The sequence below is a fragment of the Trachypithecus francoisi genome, unplaced genomic scaffold, assembly GCF_009764315.1.
Source record: "Trachypithecus francoisi isolate TF-2019V2 unplaced genomic scaffold, Tfra_2.0 Lachesis_group1, whole genome shotgun sequence".
In the NCBI taxonomy this organism is placed as follows: Eukaryota; Metazoa; Chordata; class Mammalia; order Primates; family Cercopithecidae; genus Trachypithecus; species Trachypithecus francoisi.
In genome coordinates this window covers 158,883,298-158,901,831 of record NW_022681454.1, presented here as the reverse complement: position 1 = coordinate 158,901,831, position 18,534 = coordinate 158,883,298, and the positions used below count along the sequence as shown (strand labels likewise).

Here is an 18,534-nt window from a genome sequence, read left to right as displayed (position 1 = left end):
ATAAAAAAAGGGAAGGGAAGTAATGAGGGTTATAATTAAAACAAAATTATCCCTGAGTTGACAACTGTTGAAGCTGGATGATGAGTACTATTCTATTCTTGTACATGCTTGCAATTTTTCATAATGAAAGATGTTTTAAAATGTTACCTAAAACCTAAGAAACTCAAGCAACTACAAGATTCAGAAGCATGGTATAAAAGCAGTACATCCTTTAAAGCTAGATTCAGATGCAAAATACAGTGCATTAAAAATGAAGAATCAATGCTTCTTTATAATTTTACTGAAAGTGAATAATTTTTCATGAAAAATTACAAAGGAGGACTCTACAAACTAAGAAACAGGTGTTCTAATTTTGGTGGAAAATTGTTTATATTTTGTAGTATACTAGAATAAATTTAAGATTTTAAATAAGAGAAAGATTTTTAAAAATCTAATGATCTCCTAAAAACACAGTGAATGAGTTGCTTCTAATATAGGCAAAATTAAGAGTTCTAGTATATCATATGAATTATGTTTGGATATCCTGTGCATTAATTCTACTTTATTCATTCTCTCCCCAGGCACTGACCCTCCTTTCCTCATTAGCAGTCAGTAACATTTATCAAGCACTACAAAGACAACTGGCAGCCCAGGAAAGATAAAATGTTACACAGTGATTGTTTCATGTAGCAAAAAATATCTAAAAATATGAAAGTTTTCTTGGTTTTCCTAATAGACGTCACCTATAACAGGTGCATTAAGTCTAGCAGTTAATGGAATCTGAATTTAGAAGTAATATTTTCTATTTAGTTGAACAGAATTGGTTGCATTGGAATACACCAATAAATTCATATTTGTCTTTGGTTTTTCATGAAATGCTTCATCCTATTCAAAAGGGCTGCATGAATATTGTTAAACACTACAGGCATTCCCCAACTTACAGAAGGGTTGTGTTCTAAAAGCTCATCTGTAAATCGGCTTCCTAGAACTCAGATCACATTTTTTCACTGAAATAATTTTCTAAAGGGCAGTTAGGCCATCGGGCCACCCAATAGAAATCAATAAAGTCTAAATTTATTGGACCTACTGTACTTTAGTGAAGCACTGTGTTTTTGTTTTTTCAACTAACCACTTTGACCCATTATTTATTTGGTAAATGAAATAGGGATTCTAGGACTACTACTCTCCAATGCTCTGTGCAGGCAGAAACACACACATATATATGCACATGCATTCTCCCTTACCCAGATCTATGTACCAAAAGCTTCTTTACTCATCAGAGTAAGCACACTGAAGCAGAGTTTAGACAAAGGGCTCTTGCATTTGAAGGCTGGGGGAAGTTACAGTTTCTAGAGCCTATTAAATTGAGTCTCATAGATGCAAAGCAGAGTCTTGCAGGCAGTTGGTGGATTGTAACTTCTACCAGATTTATCTTCCAGAAATATGGTTTAAAAACAAATTAGCAACTTCCATTAAGTCCTAGACAGAGCAATCAGGCAAAAGAAAGAAAGAAAGGGCATCCAAATTGGAAAAGAGAAAGTCAAACTATCTCTGTTTGCTGATGATATGATCTTATACCTAGAAAGCCCTAAAGACTCCTCCAAAAGGCACCTAGCTTTGACAAATGAATTCAGTAAAGCCTCAGGTTACAAAATCAATGTACATAAATCAGTAGCACTGCTACACACCAACATGACCAAGCTGAGAATCAAATCAAGAACTCAATCCCTTTTACAATAGCTACAAAATAAAATAAAATACTTAGGAATATATTTAACCAAGGAGGTGAAGAACTCTACAAAGAGAACTACAAAGCACTGCTTAAAGAAATCATAGATGACACAAACAAATGAAATACATCCCATGTTCACAGATTAGAAGAATCAATATCATGAAAATGACCATACTGTCCAAAGAAATCTACAGAGCCAATGCAATTCACATCAAAACACCATCACTCTTCATGGAATTAGAAAAAAAAATCCTAAAATGCACACGGAATTTTTTTTAAAAGGCCCCAATAGCCAATATAATCCTAAGCAAAAAGAACAAATCTAGAGGTATCACATTACCTGACTTCAAATTATATTAATGTAAGGGTATCATAACCAAAACCGCATGGTACTGGCATAAAGTAGATATACAGATCAATGGAACAGAATAGAGAACCCAGGGCCGGGCGCAGTGGCTCAAGCCTGTAATCCCAGCACTTTGGGAGGCCGAGACGGGCGGTTCACGAGGTCAGGAGGTCGAGACCATCCTGGCTAACACGGTGAAACCCCGTCTCTACTAAAAAATACAAAAAAAACTAGCCGGGTGAGGTGGCGGGCACCTGTAATCCCAGTTACTCGGGAGGCTGAGGCAGGAGAATGGGGTAAACCCGGGAGGCGGAGCTTGCAGTGAGCTGAGATCCGGCCACTGCACTCCAGCCTGGGCAACAGAGCAGACTCCGTCTCAAAAAAAAAAAAAAAAAAAAAAAGAATAGAGAACCCAGAAATAAAGTAAACATTTACAAACAACCCATCTTCAACAAAGCATACAGAAACATAAACTGGAGGGAACAAATGGCAGCAGACAGTTTCTGCAGACTTAAAACGTTCCTGTTTGACATCTCTGAAGAGAGCAGTGGCTCTCTCAGCATGGCGTTTGAGCTCCGAGAATGGACAGACTGCCTCCTCGAGCGGGTCCCTGACCCCTATGTAGCCTGACTGGGAGATACCTCCCAGTAGGGGCTGACAGACACCTCAAACAAGGGGCTGCCCCTCTGGCACAAAGCTTCCAGAGGAAGGATCAGGCAGCAATATCTGCTATTCTGCAGCCTCTGCTGGTGATACCCAGGCAAACAGGGTCTGAAGTGGACCTCCAGCAAACTCAAACAGACCTGCAGCTGAGGGTCCTGACTGTTAGAGGGAAAACTGACAAACAGGAAGGAATGGCATCAACATCAACAAAAAGGACATCCACACCAAAACCCTCTCTGCAGGTCACCAACATCAAAGACAAAAGGTAGTTAAAACCACAAAGATGGGGAGAAACCAGAGAGGAAAAGCTGAAAATTCCAAAAACCAGAGCGTCTCTTCTCCTTTAAAGGACTGCAGCTCCTCACCAGCAAGGGAACAAAACTGGACAGAGAATAAGTTTGCCGAATTGACAGAAGTAGGCTTCAGAAGGTCGGTAATAACAAACTTCTCTGAGCTAAAGGAGCATGTTCTAACCCATCACAAGAAAGCTAAAAACCTTGAAAAATGGTTAGACGAATGGCCAACTAGAATAAACAGTATAGAGAAGACCTTAAATGACCTGATGGAGCTGAAAACCACAGCAAGAGAACTTCGTGATGCATGCACAAGCTTCAACAGCCGATTCAATCAAGTGGAAGAAAGGATATCAGTGATTGAAGATCAAATTAATGAAATAAAATGAGAAGACAAGATTAGAGAAAAAAGAGTGAAAAGAAATGAACAAAGCCTCCAAGAAATATGGGACTATGTGAAAAGACCAAATATACGTTTGATTGGTGTACCGGAAAGTGATGGGGAGAATGGAACCAAGTTAGAAAACACTCTTCAGGATATTATCCAGGAGAACTTCCCTAATCTAGCAAGGCAGGCCAACATTCAAATTCAGGAAATACAGAGAAACACCACAAAGATATTCCTTGAGAAGAGCAACCCCAAGACACACAATTGTCAGATTCACCAAGGTTGAAATGAAGGAAAAAATGTTAAAGGCAGCCAGAGAGAAAGGTCGGGTTATCCATAAAGTAAAGCCCATCAGACTCACAGCAGATCTCTTGGCAGAAACCCTACAAGCCAGAAGAGAGTGGGGCCAATATTCAACATTCTTAAAGAAAAGATTTTCAACCCAGAATTTCATATCCAGCCAAACTAAGCTTCATAAGTGAAGGAGAAATAAAATCCTTTACAGACAAGCAAATGCCGAGAGATTTTGTCACCACCAGGCCTGCCTTACAAGAGCTCCTGAAGGAAGCACTACATGTGGAAAGAAACAACCGGTACCAGGCACTGCAAAAACATGCCAAATTGTAAGGACCATCGATGCTATGAAGAAACTGCACCAATTAACAGGCAAAATAACCAGCTAACCTCATAATGACAGGATCAAATTCAAACATAACAATATTAACCTTAAATGTAAATGGGCTAAATGCCCTAGTTAAAAGATACACACTGGTAAACTGGATGAAGAGTCAAGACCCATTGGTGTGCTGTACTGACGAGACCCATCTCACATGCAAAGACACATGCAGGCTCAAAATAAAGGGATGGAGGAAGATCTACCAAGCAACTGGAAAACAAACAAAAAAGCAGAGTTTGTAATCCTAGTCTCTGATAAAACAGACTTTAAACCAACAAAGATCAAAAGAGACAAAGAAGGTCATTACATAATAGTAAAGGGATCAATTCAACAAGAAAAGCTAACTATCCTAAATATATATGCACCCAATACAGGAGCAACCAGATTCATAAAGCAAGTCCTTAGAGACCTACAAAGAGACTTAGACTCCCACACAATAATAATGGGAGACTTTAACACCCCACTGTCAATATTAGACAGATCAACGAGACAGAAGGTTAATGACAAGGATATCCAGGACTTGAATTCAGCTCTGGACCAAGCAGACCTAATAGACATCTGCAGAACTCTTCACCCCAAATCAACAGGATATACATTCTTCTCAGCACCACATCACACTTATTCTAAAATTGACCACAGATTGGAAGTAAAGCACTCCTCAGCAAATGTAGAACAGAAATCAAAACAAACTGTCTCTCAGACCACAGTGCAATCAAATTAGAACTCAGGATTAAGAAACTCACTCACAACCACACAATTACATGGAAACTGAACAACCTGCTCCTGAATGACTACTGGGTACATAACGAAATGAAGGCAGAAATAAAGATATTCTTTGAAATCATTGAGAACAAAGACAGAACGTACCAGAATCTCTGGGACACATTTAAAGCAGTGTGTAGAGGGAAATTTATAGCACCAAATGTCCACAAGAGAAAGCAGAAAAGATCTAAAATCAACATGCTAACATCACAATTAAAAGAACTAGAGAAGCAAGAGCAAACAAATTCAAAAGCTAGCAGAAGGCAAGAAATAACTAAGATCAGAGCAGAACTGAAGGAGATAGAGACACAAAAAAACCCTTCAAAAAAATCAATGAATCCAGGAGCTGGTTTTTTGAAAAGATCAACAAAATTGATAGACTGCTAGCAAGACTAATAAAGAAGAAAAGAGAGAAGAATCAAATAGATGCAATAAAAAATGATAAAGAGGATATCACCACCAATCCCACAGCAATAAAAACTACCATGAGAGAATACTATAAAATGCCTCTATGCAAATAAACTAGAAAATCTAGAAGAAAAGGATACATTCCTGGACACATACACCCTCCCAAGACTAAACCAAGAATAAGTTGAATCTCTGAATAGACCAATAACAGGTTCTGAAATTGAGGTGATAATTAATAGCCTACCAACCAAAAATGTCCAGGACCAGATGGATTCACAGCCAAATTCTAACAGAGGTACAAAGAGGAGCTAGTACCATTCCTTCTGAAACTATTCCAATCAATATAAAAACGGAATCCTCCCTAACTCATTTTATGAGGCCAGCATCATACTGATACCAAAGCCTGGCAGAGACACAACAAAAAAAGAGAATTTTAGGCCAATATCCCTGACGAACATCGATGAAAAAATCCTCAATAAAACACTGGCAAACCAAATCCAGCAGCACATCAAAAAGCTTATCCACCACGATCAAGTGGGCTTCATCCCTGGGATGCAAGGCTGGTTCAACATATGCAAACATATAAACGTAATCCATCACATAAACAGAACCAACAACAAAAACCACATGACTATCCCAATAGATGCAGAAAAGGACTTCAACAAAATTCAATTGCTTTCATGCTAAAAACTCTCAATAAACTGGGTATTGATGGAACATATCTCAAAATACTAAGAGCTATTTATGACAAACCCACAGCCAATATCATATTGAATGGGCAAAAACTGGAAGCATTCCCTTTGAAAACTAGCACAGGACAAGGATGCCCTCTCTCACCACTCCTATTCAACACAGTGTTGGAAGTTCTGGCTACGGCAATCAGGCAAGAGAAAGAAATAAAGGGTATTCAATGAGGAAGAGAGGAAGTCAAATTGTCTCTGTTTGCAGATAACATGATTGTATATTTAGAAACCCCATTGTCTCAGCCCAAAATATCCTTAAGCTGATAAGCAACTTCAGCAAAGTCTCAGGATACAAAATCAATGTGCAAAAATCACAAGCATTCCTATACACCAATAATAGACAAACAGAGAGCAAATCAGAATAATCTCCCATTCACAATTACTACAAACAGAATAAAATACCTAGAAATCCAACTTACACAGGATATGAAGGACCTCTTCAAGGAGAACTACAAACCACTGCTCAAAAAATAAAAGAGGACACAAACAAATGGAAGAACATTCCATGCTCATGATTAGGAAGATCAATATTGTGAAAATGGCCATACTGCCCAAGATAATTTATAGATTCAATGCTATGCCCATCAGGCTACCACTGACTTTCTTCACAGATTTGGAAAACACTACTTTAAATTTCATATGGAAACAAAAAAAGAGCCCACATTGCCAAGACAATCCTAAGCAAAAAGAACAAAGCTGAAAGCATCACGCTACCTAACTTCAAACTATACTACAAGGCTACAGTAACCAAAACAGCATGGTACTGATACCAAAACAGAGATATAGACCAATGGAACAGAACAGAGGCCTCAGAAATAACAACACACCTCTACCACCATCTGATCTTTGACAAACCTGACAAAAACAAGCAACGGGGAAAGGATTCCCTATTTAATAAATGGTGCTGGGAAAACTGGCTAGCCATATGCAGAAAGCTGAAACTGGATCCCTTCCTTACACTGTATAAAAAATTAACTCAAGATGGACTAAAGACTTAAATGTAAGACCTAAAACCATAAAAACCCTAGAAGAAAACCTAGGTTATACCATTCAGAACATAGGCATGAGCAAAGACGTCATGACTAAAACCAAAAGCAATGGCAACAAAAGCCAAAATTGACAAATTGGATCTAATTAAACTAAAGAGCTTGTGCAGAGCAAAAGAAACTATCATCAGAGCGAACAGGCAACCTACAGGACGAGAGAAAATTTTTGCAATCTACCCATCTGATAAAGGGCTAATACCCAGAATCTACAGAGAACTTAAACAAATTTACAAGAAAAAAACAACTCCATCAAAAAGTGGACAAAGGAGATAAACAGACACTTCTCAAAAGAAGACATTTATGCAGCCAACAGACATATAAAAAATGCTCATCATCACTGGTCATCAGAGAAATGCAAATCAAAAACCACAATGAGATAGCATCTCTGGCCAGTTAGAATGGCGATCATTAAAAAGTCAGGAAATAACAGATGCTGGAGAGGATGTAGAGAAATAGGAATGCTTTTACACTGTTGGTGGGAGTGTAAATTAGTTCAACCATTGTGGAAGACAGTGTGGCAATTCCTCAAGGATCTAAAACTAGAAATACCATTTGACCCAGCCATCCCATTACTGGGTATATACCCAACGGATTATAAATCATGCTACTATAAAGACACATGCACACGTATGTTTATTGTGGCACTATTCACAATAGCAAAAACTTGGAACCTCCCAATGTCCATCAATGATAGACTAGATTGAGAAAATGTGGCACATATACACCACGGAATACTATGCAGCTATTAAAAAAGGATGAGTTCATGTCCTTTGCAGGGACGCAGATGAAGCTGTAAACCATCATTCTCAGCAAACTATCGCAAGGACAGAAAACCAAACACCACATGTTCTCACTCATAGGTGGGAGTTGAACAATGAGAACACACAGACACAGAATGGGAAATGTCACACAACGGGGCCTGTTGAGGCAATGGGGTGCTGCGGGAGGGATAGCATTAGGAGAAATACCTAATATAAATGACGAGTGGATGGGCGCAGCAAACCAACATGGCACATGTATACCTATGTAACAAATCTGCACGTTGTACACACGTACCCCAGAACCTAAAGTATTAAAAACAGATAAATAAATAAACTGGGGAAAGCACATCCTATTCAAGAAATGGTATTAGGAAAATTGGATAGCCATATGTAGAAGAATAAAACTGGTTTCCTATCTCTCACCACATATAAAAATTAACCCAAGATGGATTAAAGACTTAAATCTAAGACCTGACACCATGAATATTCTAGAAGAAAACTTAGGAAAAACTTCTGGGCATTGGCCAAAAAAATTTATGACAAAGACCCCAAATGCAAATGTGACAAACACAAAAATAAATAAATGGGACCTAATTAAACAAAAAAAAAAAACTTCCACAAGACCAAAGAAATAATCACCAGAGTAAACACACAACCTATAGAATGGGAGGAAATATTTGCACACTATGCCTCTGACAAAGAACTAATATCCAGAATCTAAAAGGAACTCAAACAAGTCAGCAAGAAAAAACCACATAATCCCATCAAAAAGCAGACAAATGACATGAACAGATATTTCTTAAAAGAAGATACACAAATGGTCAACAAACATGAAAAAAAAAAGCTTAACATCACTAATCATCAGGAAAATGCAAATTAAAACCTCAGCCAGATACCACCTTGCCCCAACCAGAATAGTTATTATTAAAAGTGAAAAAACAATAGATGTTGGCGTGGATGTGGTGAAACAGGAATGCTTATATGCTGCTGGTAGGAATGTAAATTCGTACAACCTCTATGGAAAACAGTCTGGAGATTCCTCAAAGAATTAAAATCCAATCCAGCAATTTCACTACTGAGTATCTACCTAAAGGAAATGAAATCATTATATCAAAAAGACACCTGGATGTGTGTGTTTATCACAGTACAATTCACAATTACAAAGATATGGAATCAACCTAAGTGCCCATCAGCCAATGAGTGGATAAAGAAAATGTTATATATATATACACAGACATATATACATATATACATGTGTATATACGTACGTATGTGTGTATATATATGATGAAATACTACTCTGCCATAAAAAAAGAAAGAAATAGTGTCTTTTGCAGCAACTTGGATGAAATGGGAGGCCATTATTCTAAGTTAGGTAACTCAGAAATGGAAAACCAAACACTACATGTTCACACTTACAAGTGGGAGCTAAGCTATCAGTATGCAAAGGCAGACAGAGTGGTATAATGGACATGGGAGACTCAGAAGTGGGGAGGTTGGGAGGATGGTGATGGATGAAAAACTACCAATTAGAGTACAATGTCTACTACTCAGGTGACGAGTACATTAAAATCCAAGACCTCATGACTACAATTCATCCATGTAACCAAAAAGCACTTGTACTCCTAAAGCTATTAGAACAACAACAACAAAAAAGGATGTAATAATTAAATGAAAGCATAAAGAAACTAAAAAAATGAAAGAAATTTCCTAATAATCACTTTTAATATATATTTTTAATTGTTTATAAATCTTAAATAAAATATAGATTACATTTGTGAACTATGTGTGTACATTCAAAGCTATAACAATTTCCCCTCCCCAACTGCAGAGATGAGAGGCCTGAAGGACCTGAACAGCAGCTAAAGCAAGGGCTCCTTGAAAACAGCAACAGGCCCTCCCTCCACCACAGGGAGATGCCAGCAGTAGGCCATGGAACCATTGTGCAAGGAGTGGGCTGCTTCTATTGGTGGTCTACTTTTCTACTCCACCAAACGTATCTACATTTCACTGCTCTGAAGATTTTTTTTTTTTTTTTTTTTTTTGTTTAGACGGAGTCTCGCTCTGTCGCCCAGGCTGGAGTGCAGTGGCCGGATCTCAGTTCACTGCAAGCTCCGCCTCCTGGGTTTACGCCATTCTCTTGCCTCAGCCTCCCGAGTAGCTGGGACTACAGGCGCCCGCCACCTCGCCCGGCTAGCATTTTTGTATTTTTTAGTAGAGACGGGGTTTCACGGTATTAGCCAGGATGGTCTCGATCTCCTGACCTCGTGATCCGCCCGTCTCGGCCTCCCAAAGTGCTGGGATTACAGGCTTGAGCCACCGCGCCCGGCCTGCTCTGAAGATTTTTTAAGCCACAAAATTGTTTTCATGAATGCAAAAAAAAAAAAAAAAAGAACATAAAAAATTAGAGCTAAAATAACTTCACATGCATACACTTTCTCATATGCCTATTCATTTAACAATTTGAAAGAAAAATACATACAGCTATTCTTCTTGAACCCTGGAGGTGGAGGTTGCAATGAGGCAAGATTGCACCACCACACCACAGCCTGGGTGACAGGGCAAGACTTCGTCTCAAAAAAACAAAACAAAACAAAACAAAACCCTAGCTATTCCTAGCTATTATTCAGGCCCAATCCCAATGTACAGTTGCTTGTTTGTGAAGTTCAGAATTTTATGAGTATGCTTCAGTTATGCAGGGTGACCATTATAAGATTTTAAATGTATTTTTATAAAGCCCAGATCCAGAAATATGACATGACTTTCCAGAGACCACTGTGGAATCATATCAAAAATCAAGCCAGTTTCCTCCCAAATTCAGCTGAGGTCTACTCCACTTGCCTGCATAGGTGTTGGCCTTGTTCAGAAGGTCGGTACATGCATGCATATCAGCAAAAGCCCGGATTCCTAAGCAGTTGACAGGGTGAAGCTGGGATTCCAAAAATTCACAACAAGTCTTCTTCACATCCTGTAACTGTAAGAGACCAGCTGCTGGGAGAAGTACCTGCAACACACACATTAATATTCTTAGGCACTTGGCCGGAAAAACACTGTCTCTCTGACCACTTCTACACAAGAGGTTCAGCCATAGTTTATTATCTGCATTCATACCCCCATATTCCATAGAAAACAAATGTAACAATTATTTGCAATAACAATGATGACTCTTCACATTCCCCATAATTTCCATGGAATCTTTCAAAGGTCTCTTCTCCTTGGTCAGAAGAATATGAGTTATCAGATCTTATTAGATTCATGGTTTGTTTTATAAGCATAAACAAAATGTTCCTTTGACTTCTAAAAACACAAATTCTTGGCTGGGCATGGTGACTCACACCTGTAATTCCAGCACTTTGGGAGGCCAAGATAGAAGGATCGCTTGAGTTCAGAAGTTTGAGACCAGGCTGGGCAACATAGCAAGAACTCATCTCTACAAAAAATACAAAAATTAGCCCGGTGTGGTGGCACGTACCTGTAATGCCAGCTACTCAGGAGGCTGAGGTGGGAGGATCACTGCAGCCTGAGAGGTTGAGGCTGCAGTAATCTGTGATTACCCCACAGCACTCCATCCTGGGTGACAGAGTGAGACTCCATCAAAAAAAAAAAAAAACCACACACATACAAACAACAACAACAACAAAACCCGTAAATTATTAGGATGCTGGGGGGTGCTGTGATTCAATGAAAATGGTTTTGTTCTCCTAGTTCAAGCAGTCATGCGTTTCAGTGATTTGTGGGGAAGGAGTGGCCCCAGAGTAATCCATATCACAACAAAGCCTCATTTTGCTGAAGGCCTGTTTTTCCACTGTGTGAGTATCATAACAACTGCTTTCCTTACGGGGTAGAACAATTTAAAATTCAACAACAGCCTCTACCTGTAAGCAGACAGCTTCTCTAGAATGTAATATATGTGCTAACAAGGAAAATGTAATAGGTGATTATCTAATAACTTTAATTTGCATTTTATTTGAATAACTCCAAGTAATTTTATATTAATTATAGGTTATTCTGTAGGATTGAACCACTATCTTCACTATAAATACTATTTCCAACACTACAAGTACTTTTCAAATAAGTCAATAACAGAAAAATATTTTTCCTTGTAAGTGAATTATTACAGTGTTATATAAAGGATCATATTTGAAAGTCAAATTAAGGAGGAAAAACTTCAAAAAAAAGGTATTGAATATCTGGTGATCCTTCATAAAAGCCAAAGAAACCCCACAAAAAAACCTTCAACTATTCGAACAATGGTAAATTTTAGAAAAGACTACATTAGTGTTAAAAAAAGACCTAAGTTTCTTCAGAAATTGACATTCATATATGTTACACTGCAGCCCAAAGACAGAAAAATAATAATGGTTTATGACTATATGTTATGACTTTCCTAAATCTATGGAATAAGTCCTAAACATAGAAAAGAAAGACATCATTCACATCTCTTTGTAACATACTTCTTACTTTCTTAAAGGAAGCACAGAAGCTTTAACTTATGAACCTAAAGGCTCAAGAAAAAAGAGAAACAGTATCTAGACATAAGGACTTTTCCTTCTGAGTTTAAGAAAAATAGGTCAGGTGTGGTGGCTCACAGCTGTAATCCCAGCATTTTGGGAGGCCGAGGCAGGTGAATCACTTGAGGTCAGGAATTTGAGACCACCTGGCCAACATGGTGAAACCCCATCTCTACTAAAAATACAAAAATTAGCTGGGTGTGGTAGCACACACCTGTAGTCTCAGCTACTCAGGAGGCTGAGGAAGGAGAATCACTTGAACCCTGGAGGCAAAGGTTGCAGTGAGGCAAGATCACACTACTGCACTCCAGCCTGGGTGACAGAGCAAGATTCCGTCTCAAAAAATAAAAATAAAAATAGAAAATAAAGTATAAATAACGTTATAGCAAAACTTTTTGCATGATATGTATAGTAGGTTTCATTATGAGAATGAATATCCACAGAAGGCTTTAATTTTTTGATAATTTTCAAATTGCAGGTTTTTCCATGCCAGTGTAATTGCGCTCTAAAGCAACATAAAGTGCGTTCCAAGATGCTTAACCATTTAATTCAGCAAATTAAATTTCTACATATAGTTTAGAAAGTGGTCTTCAGTGTAATATTCGATCTCTGTGAAATCTGCACAAATAGTACGATCGCCCCTCTAATTAGCATTTTCCTAGAGAAAACAGTGTAACGTTTAAATTGTTTGGTCACACAGAATGATGAGGAAAAAGTGGTTGGGCAGAAAATAGGCTCACTTACACATTGTTGGTGGGAGCACATTTTGGTCCAACCTCCATGAAGAACAATTTGTTTATTTCAAATTCAAAATTACCAATGCACATGTCCTCTGACCCAGCAATTTAAACTATAGATATGCTAACATATGCACAAAATCTCACGTGAAAGATATTCATTACAGCATTATTGTGGGTAATAGAAGTTAGAAAAAAGCCCAAATGTCCATCATAAGGAGACTGATTAAATAATTAGAATCATCTATTCAATGGCAGTCATTCAAACAAAAGAGGAAATAAATGAGATAATTTCTAAAATATATTTCTGAGTGAAAAAAAATAGTCTTTGGTATATTATACTAATATATACACCCACACTTATATATATGTATATATTTATAGCAGGCTTTTAAAATTTTATTTGGCTTTATTGATTTGAACTTAATCATTACCAAGTTCAGATCTACCTTATTAGGAGATTGAAATTCATAAAACTGTAGATTCTCCTATCTGGAAGGGGCATAACAAGTCATCTAGGTAGAAATATAAAAGTTATTTCAACAGTGGTCCATGTGGCTAGAATATATTCACATATAATTTTTATTGATGACAGTGAAAAGTGGTTACATGCTTGACAAATATATATTAAACATAAAATAAGGTAAGTCAAATGTACAAAAAGTTTGTTCATATTTTTCTTTTGTCAATCTTTTGAAATTGCCTTGGTTTTATGATGTAGTTTTACTAGAACTAAACTTCAACAGCTCATATATGTAATTAATTATATACTTCAGCTTCAAAAGCAATTACTAATTGACCCAGCTTGCTAACATGACGCCTCGTGACCATCAGTCACTCATAATGAAAACAGGAAAACAGCTGGGGCCATGTCGACTCCTAGCTTATTTTGTGTGTCAAACAGCCACTTAAAACAAAATTTAAAATGCTCTGACTTCAGATAAACCACATCCCATGATCAAAACCACTCAAACAGCTGGCACCCCGCAAGCTGAATGTCTTGAGATCAAATCAAATCAAACCTCCTAATTTGTGTGATGAAGAAACCACACCCTAGAGGGGTTAAACGGCTTGACCAAGTCATACAGCGAGTCATGGAAAGCTAGGGATATAATTAAATTGGTCAACTCTTTGGTCTACTGTTCTAATACCTTCAACCCCAAATTTAGGTGCAGAATGGAAGTATTTGTATAATTTCTAAATCTCCAACACTGTCCTTTTCATGAATAATAATAAAGGCAACAACCACTTCAACAATACATTATTGCAGTTGCTTCCATTTACTGAGTAATTACTACATCAGGCACTGTGCTAAGTACTTGTCAGACAATATCTCATTATCTCCATAGTACACAAGTGAATACAGAGGGTAGGAGAAGTTGGGTAACTTGCTAAAGGTCATACACCTGGTATGGGACAGGCCACGCCTGCTATGAGAGCAGTACTAACCAAAATGTGCATAATGATTTTAGATGATGCACAGATAAACTTCTTGCATCAACAGTTAAGAATATAGGTTCAGGGCAGGCTTGGTGGCTCCCACCTGTAATCCCAGCACTTTGGGAGGCTAAGGTGGGCAGATCATTTGAGCTCAGGAGTAGGAGTTCAAGACCAGCCTGGCCAACATAGTGAAACCCTGTCTCTACTAAAAATACAAAAATTAGCTAGGCACGGTGGTGCGCAGCTGTAATCTCAGCTACTTGGGAGGCTGAGGAAGGACAATCATTTGAACCTCAGAGGCAGAGGTTGCAGTGAGCCAAGATCACGCCACTGCACTCCAGCCTGGGTAACAAAGTGAGACTCTTCTCAAAGAAAAAAAAAAGAATATAGGTTCATAGTTAGAAATATATTTCTTAAAGTTATTTTCCATTTATTTCAATAATACAATAATATAAACATTCCTTCTCAAGTAAACTTATTTAAGCAAAAATTGACTCATTGTAGAGAAAAACAAAAATGTAATAGCATCAGCACCTGTAGAATATAGCAAAATCTTGAAGCTGGCACACAAATGATTACAAGTGATCAGAATTTGGAAAACCCTGATTTAGGAGATCAGATTTAATATTCTAATCTTTCAATATCTAATATAATTCTGATCCTGTGGTTTTACATATCACTGAAAAAGAAGAATGTGCTTTAATCTGGAGCTATCATAATCCCATGGCTTATTTTCTACTGAAGTGGATAAACTGTACTAGTGGTAACAAATGTGAGAAACACCTAGCAATGTAAAGAGGTGATTTCTTAATTTGCTATTTAGGTCACAAAAATATCTTGGGCATTGTAACTAAAAGGTCCAATGAATAAATTTATGTCTTTGAAACTTGTTTTCTGAGCTCTCTAAAGCAAAGGAACAGGTGAACAGTGCTGCTTCGTCTATGAAGTAGAATTACATTGATACAATAAACCCCCAGTCACCATCTAATGGAAATTTCCATCTATTTGTGCTGCACTGGTGTTAACCCTGAGATTGATTTAAAATAACCCCAAGGCACGCTATGATCCTGATCCTGAAGTATATTCCAAAACATCAAAGATGAAGCAATTATAATTTGCTATATATTTTGAATATTAATGATATTTTCTAAGAATCGAAGAGCAATTAAATTCCATATAGTGTATATACTGAGGGAAGGCCACACTCCAAAAGCCAAAATCTCTCTCTTGGGTATATCTGCCTCTAGGAAAAATGTAAAGCACACAGTGAATGTAAAAAGGCCCTCGCCCCTCCTTCCTACATCCTTCTCCTTTAGTTCTGTTCCATCGACCCAACCCCGAATCTCTTCACTCTGAGTTTATCTGTGTGCCATCTAAAATCATGAGAACCTGGTGTTCTCAGCATGGGCTCAGTCCCTTTCAAGTCACTACTAACAGCACTGCTTCATTTCATTTGCTTCCCAGCACCTACTGCTGTCAGCACTGATGTTATGTATTTGTTCCCACGTTTACTACCTTCCTGCAGAGGAATGTAAGCTCTGTGGCAGTAGGATTGCATCTGTTTCGCCCCCTGCCACATCCGCAGGTCTTAGAATGTATACCTCATAAATGAATCAACCTGAACATAATTTTATGACTCCAATGTGTATTTGTATTTTAAGAGATACAATTCTGTGTGTCCTTTGAGACAAAATTACAAACTCTGTTTCCAGGAATGTATGTGTACCAGACACTTCTTGCATCCTACTACAAAGTCCCTCAGCCTTACTTCTGGCTCAAGCCACTACTGCAGCAACGAGGCCCTAGCAGGCTTTGACCATCTTTCTGAAGATGTAACGTAACAGGGCCTCACCCCAGCCCCCACCCATACTTCTCTCTGGCTTCCTATCCTAGGACTTCAGTGATGCACTGGGCTCATACCCACACAATCTGGAAGTATGTGGGAAATAATGCTGTGGGACCACCTTTGACTAGTGAAGAATGGATCAAAGGAAGAGAAATACTTCCCCCGGTACTCTCCTAGAAGACAGTTCTGAGACATATTTCATAAGGCTTTCAAAGGTCCTGTCACATGTAGCTATGGCCAGATCTGTACTGCACCTATGAACTGGTTTTCCCTCCTTTCCAGCTCAAGTCCTCCATTCACTTACTGTGGCTCCTTGGGATCACTTCCCAAATAAATGAACTGCACATAAGCCTTGCTTGCAGAAGAACCCCAAGCTGTTATATTACACAATAGAACAAACTGTGAATGTGAATATACTTAGCTATAGAACTATTAATTATAGTGCTGTTTAAAATATAAAAAATTGAAAAGAACTTAAATGTCCAATAACAAGAGAAAAATGAAGTCAATTCTATAATATCAGTGAAACTGAATATTTTGCAGCTCTTAAAAGAGATACAGTAGACAAATATTTAGTGACTTGGAAAAATATTTCTAATACATTTAATATAAAAAGCTAGTTTCTAAAAGGATCTACAGTATGACCCCTTTTTTGGGTAAACACACGTGTACATAACAACAGACAGTACTAGAGGCTATACCACAATTGTGAATAGGGTTTGTCTCTGGTTAGGTGTGATACCAACATTTCCTATTTATTTTTATGTATTTGTTAGATTTTATGTATTTGTTAACTGGTACATTTTCTATGTACCATTTAAATGGTCAAATATTATTTAAAAGAATGTCAGGGAGAAGGAAGTAAAGGAATGTCTTTCTGGATTTCTACAATGCTAGCAAATATAACAAGAGCTAAGGGGAGCTATATATGGACTGTGGCTTCTCCGGGAAGTACTACCCTCCACTCACTAGAGATTGCCTCACTTTGGCATGTTGAAAGGCCTTTGGAGTCTGAAAGACCTTTGATCATCAAGCCAGTGTTTTGTAGAACAGTCACCAGGCTCTACACGTTACTATTCCTGTTCGGTGAACAGCAACAGCTTTAGAGTTTGGAGAAACATGAAGTAGAAGGACATAGCCCCCGATTAAATAAATTTAACTTAAAATGTTGTCATTTTGTAAAATAGGAAAAAAAAAAACTTTTTTATTTGTATATGTTGATTTCCAACCAATGGAGACAGATATAAGGCTGCACATTTTATACTTTCTGCAATGAACAAAGAAACGGGGGGAGAAGACACCAAGGATTAGTGAAGACACTGTAGAGCATGAGAAATGGAAGACACTGAGCCAAACAATTAGCATCCGTGTGACATTCTCACACCAGCTGCACATTTTAAAGTAAGATGCTTTCATCCTACTTCACATTGTCTGACAAGCCAAATTACATATAAGATGTTTCGCTTAGACAAGTATACTCCTTCTGCTTGGCTATTAGGATGTGTAGTTTATTTTCAGCTTGGGCATTTATTCCATAGGGAGAAATAATTTATGCAGTATGTCTTTTAAATCCTGAGCCATTAGCAGTTTGTTTATTAGGAAAAGACTACCAAGGGTTCTGATTGTTCCATATACATATAACTTCTAGATATCTAAGAAAACATACAAGCATGAAAAGACAGCTTTTGTTGTTGCTGTTGTTTTTGACTCGGCTAGCCGTAGTTATCCTGCAAGGTGGAGCTTGGGGAGGAGTGTGGGGAGGAGGCAGGCAAGGGTGATGCATTTAGAAGATGAAACACTTAGTGACAAGAAAGGCAGATCTGGGTGGAGAGTCATGGCTGGATGCACATAGCAGAGGGCTGGGTTTTGCAGCTAAGGCGTAGGGTTTTGAGATGTAGAAGTATGAATAAGGAGATGGCAGGATGCCAAGGACAAACATTTCCTGTGTCAAAACTCTGCACTGGGCCAGCCCCCTACGTCCCAGAAACAGGAAGGAAACTTTCTTCCTTCTCCTTTCCTGTACCCCACATGCAACCTCGCCTGCCTCCTCCCAACACTCCACCCCTAGGAATAGGTATGTCCCAGAGTTTCAAAAAAAACAAAAACAACCACCTCCCCCCACACAAAAAAACTATCTTATTAGCTCATATTAATGGCTAATAACACAAGATCTTCCAGAATAAATCCCTTCTAGGGGTTTTTA

The 18,534-nt window shown here is 38.1% G+C and overlaps 1 protein-coding gene across 4 annotated transcripts in view; it reads right to left on the bottom strand.

The window, feature by feature from the left end:
- Positions 1–18,534, bottom strand: part of KLHL2 (kelch like family member 2) — a 118,681-nt gene that overhangs the window by 51,453 nt on the left and 48,694 nt on the right. For all 4 annotated transcript variants that reach the window (XM_033215608.1, XM_033215610.1, XM_033215609.1 and 1 more), the window contains one exon: positions 10,639–10,801. In XM_033215608.1, coding sequence (XP_033071499.1) covers positions 10,639–10,801 — 163 coding nt within the window. The remainder of the gene's footprint in view (positions 1–10,638; positions 10,802–18,534) is intronic.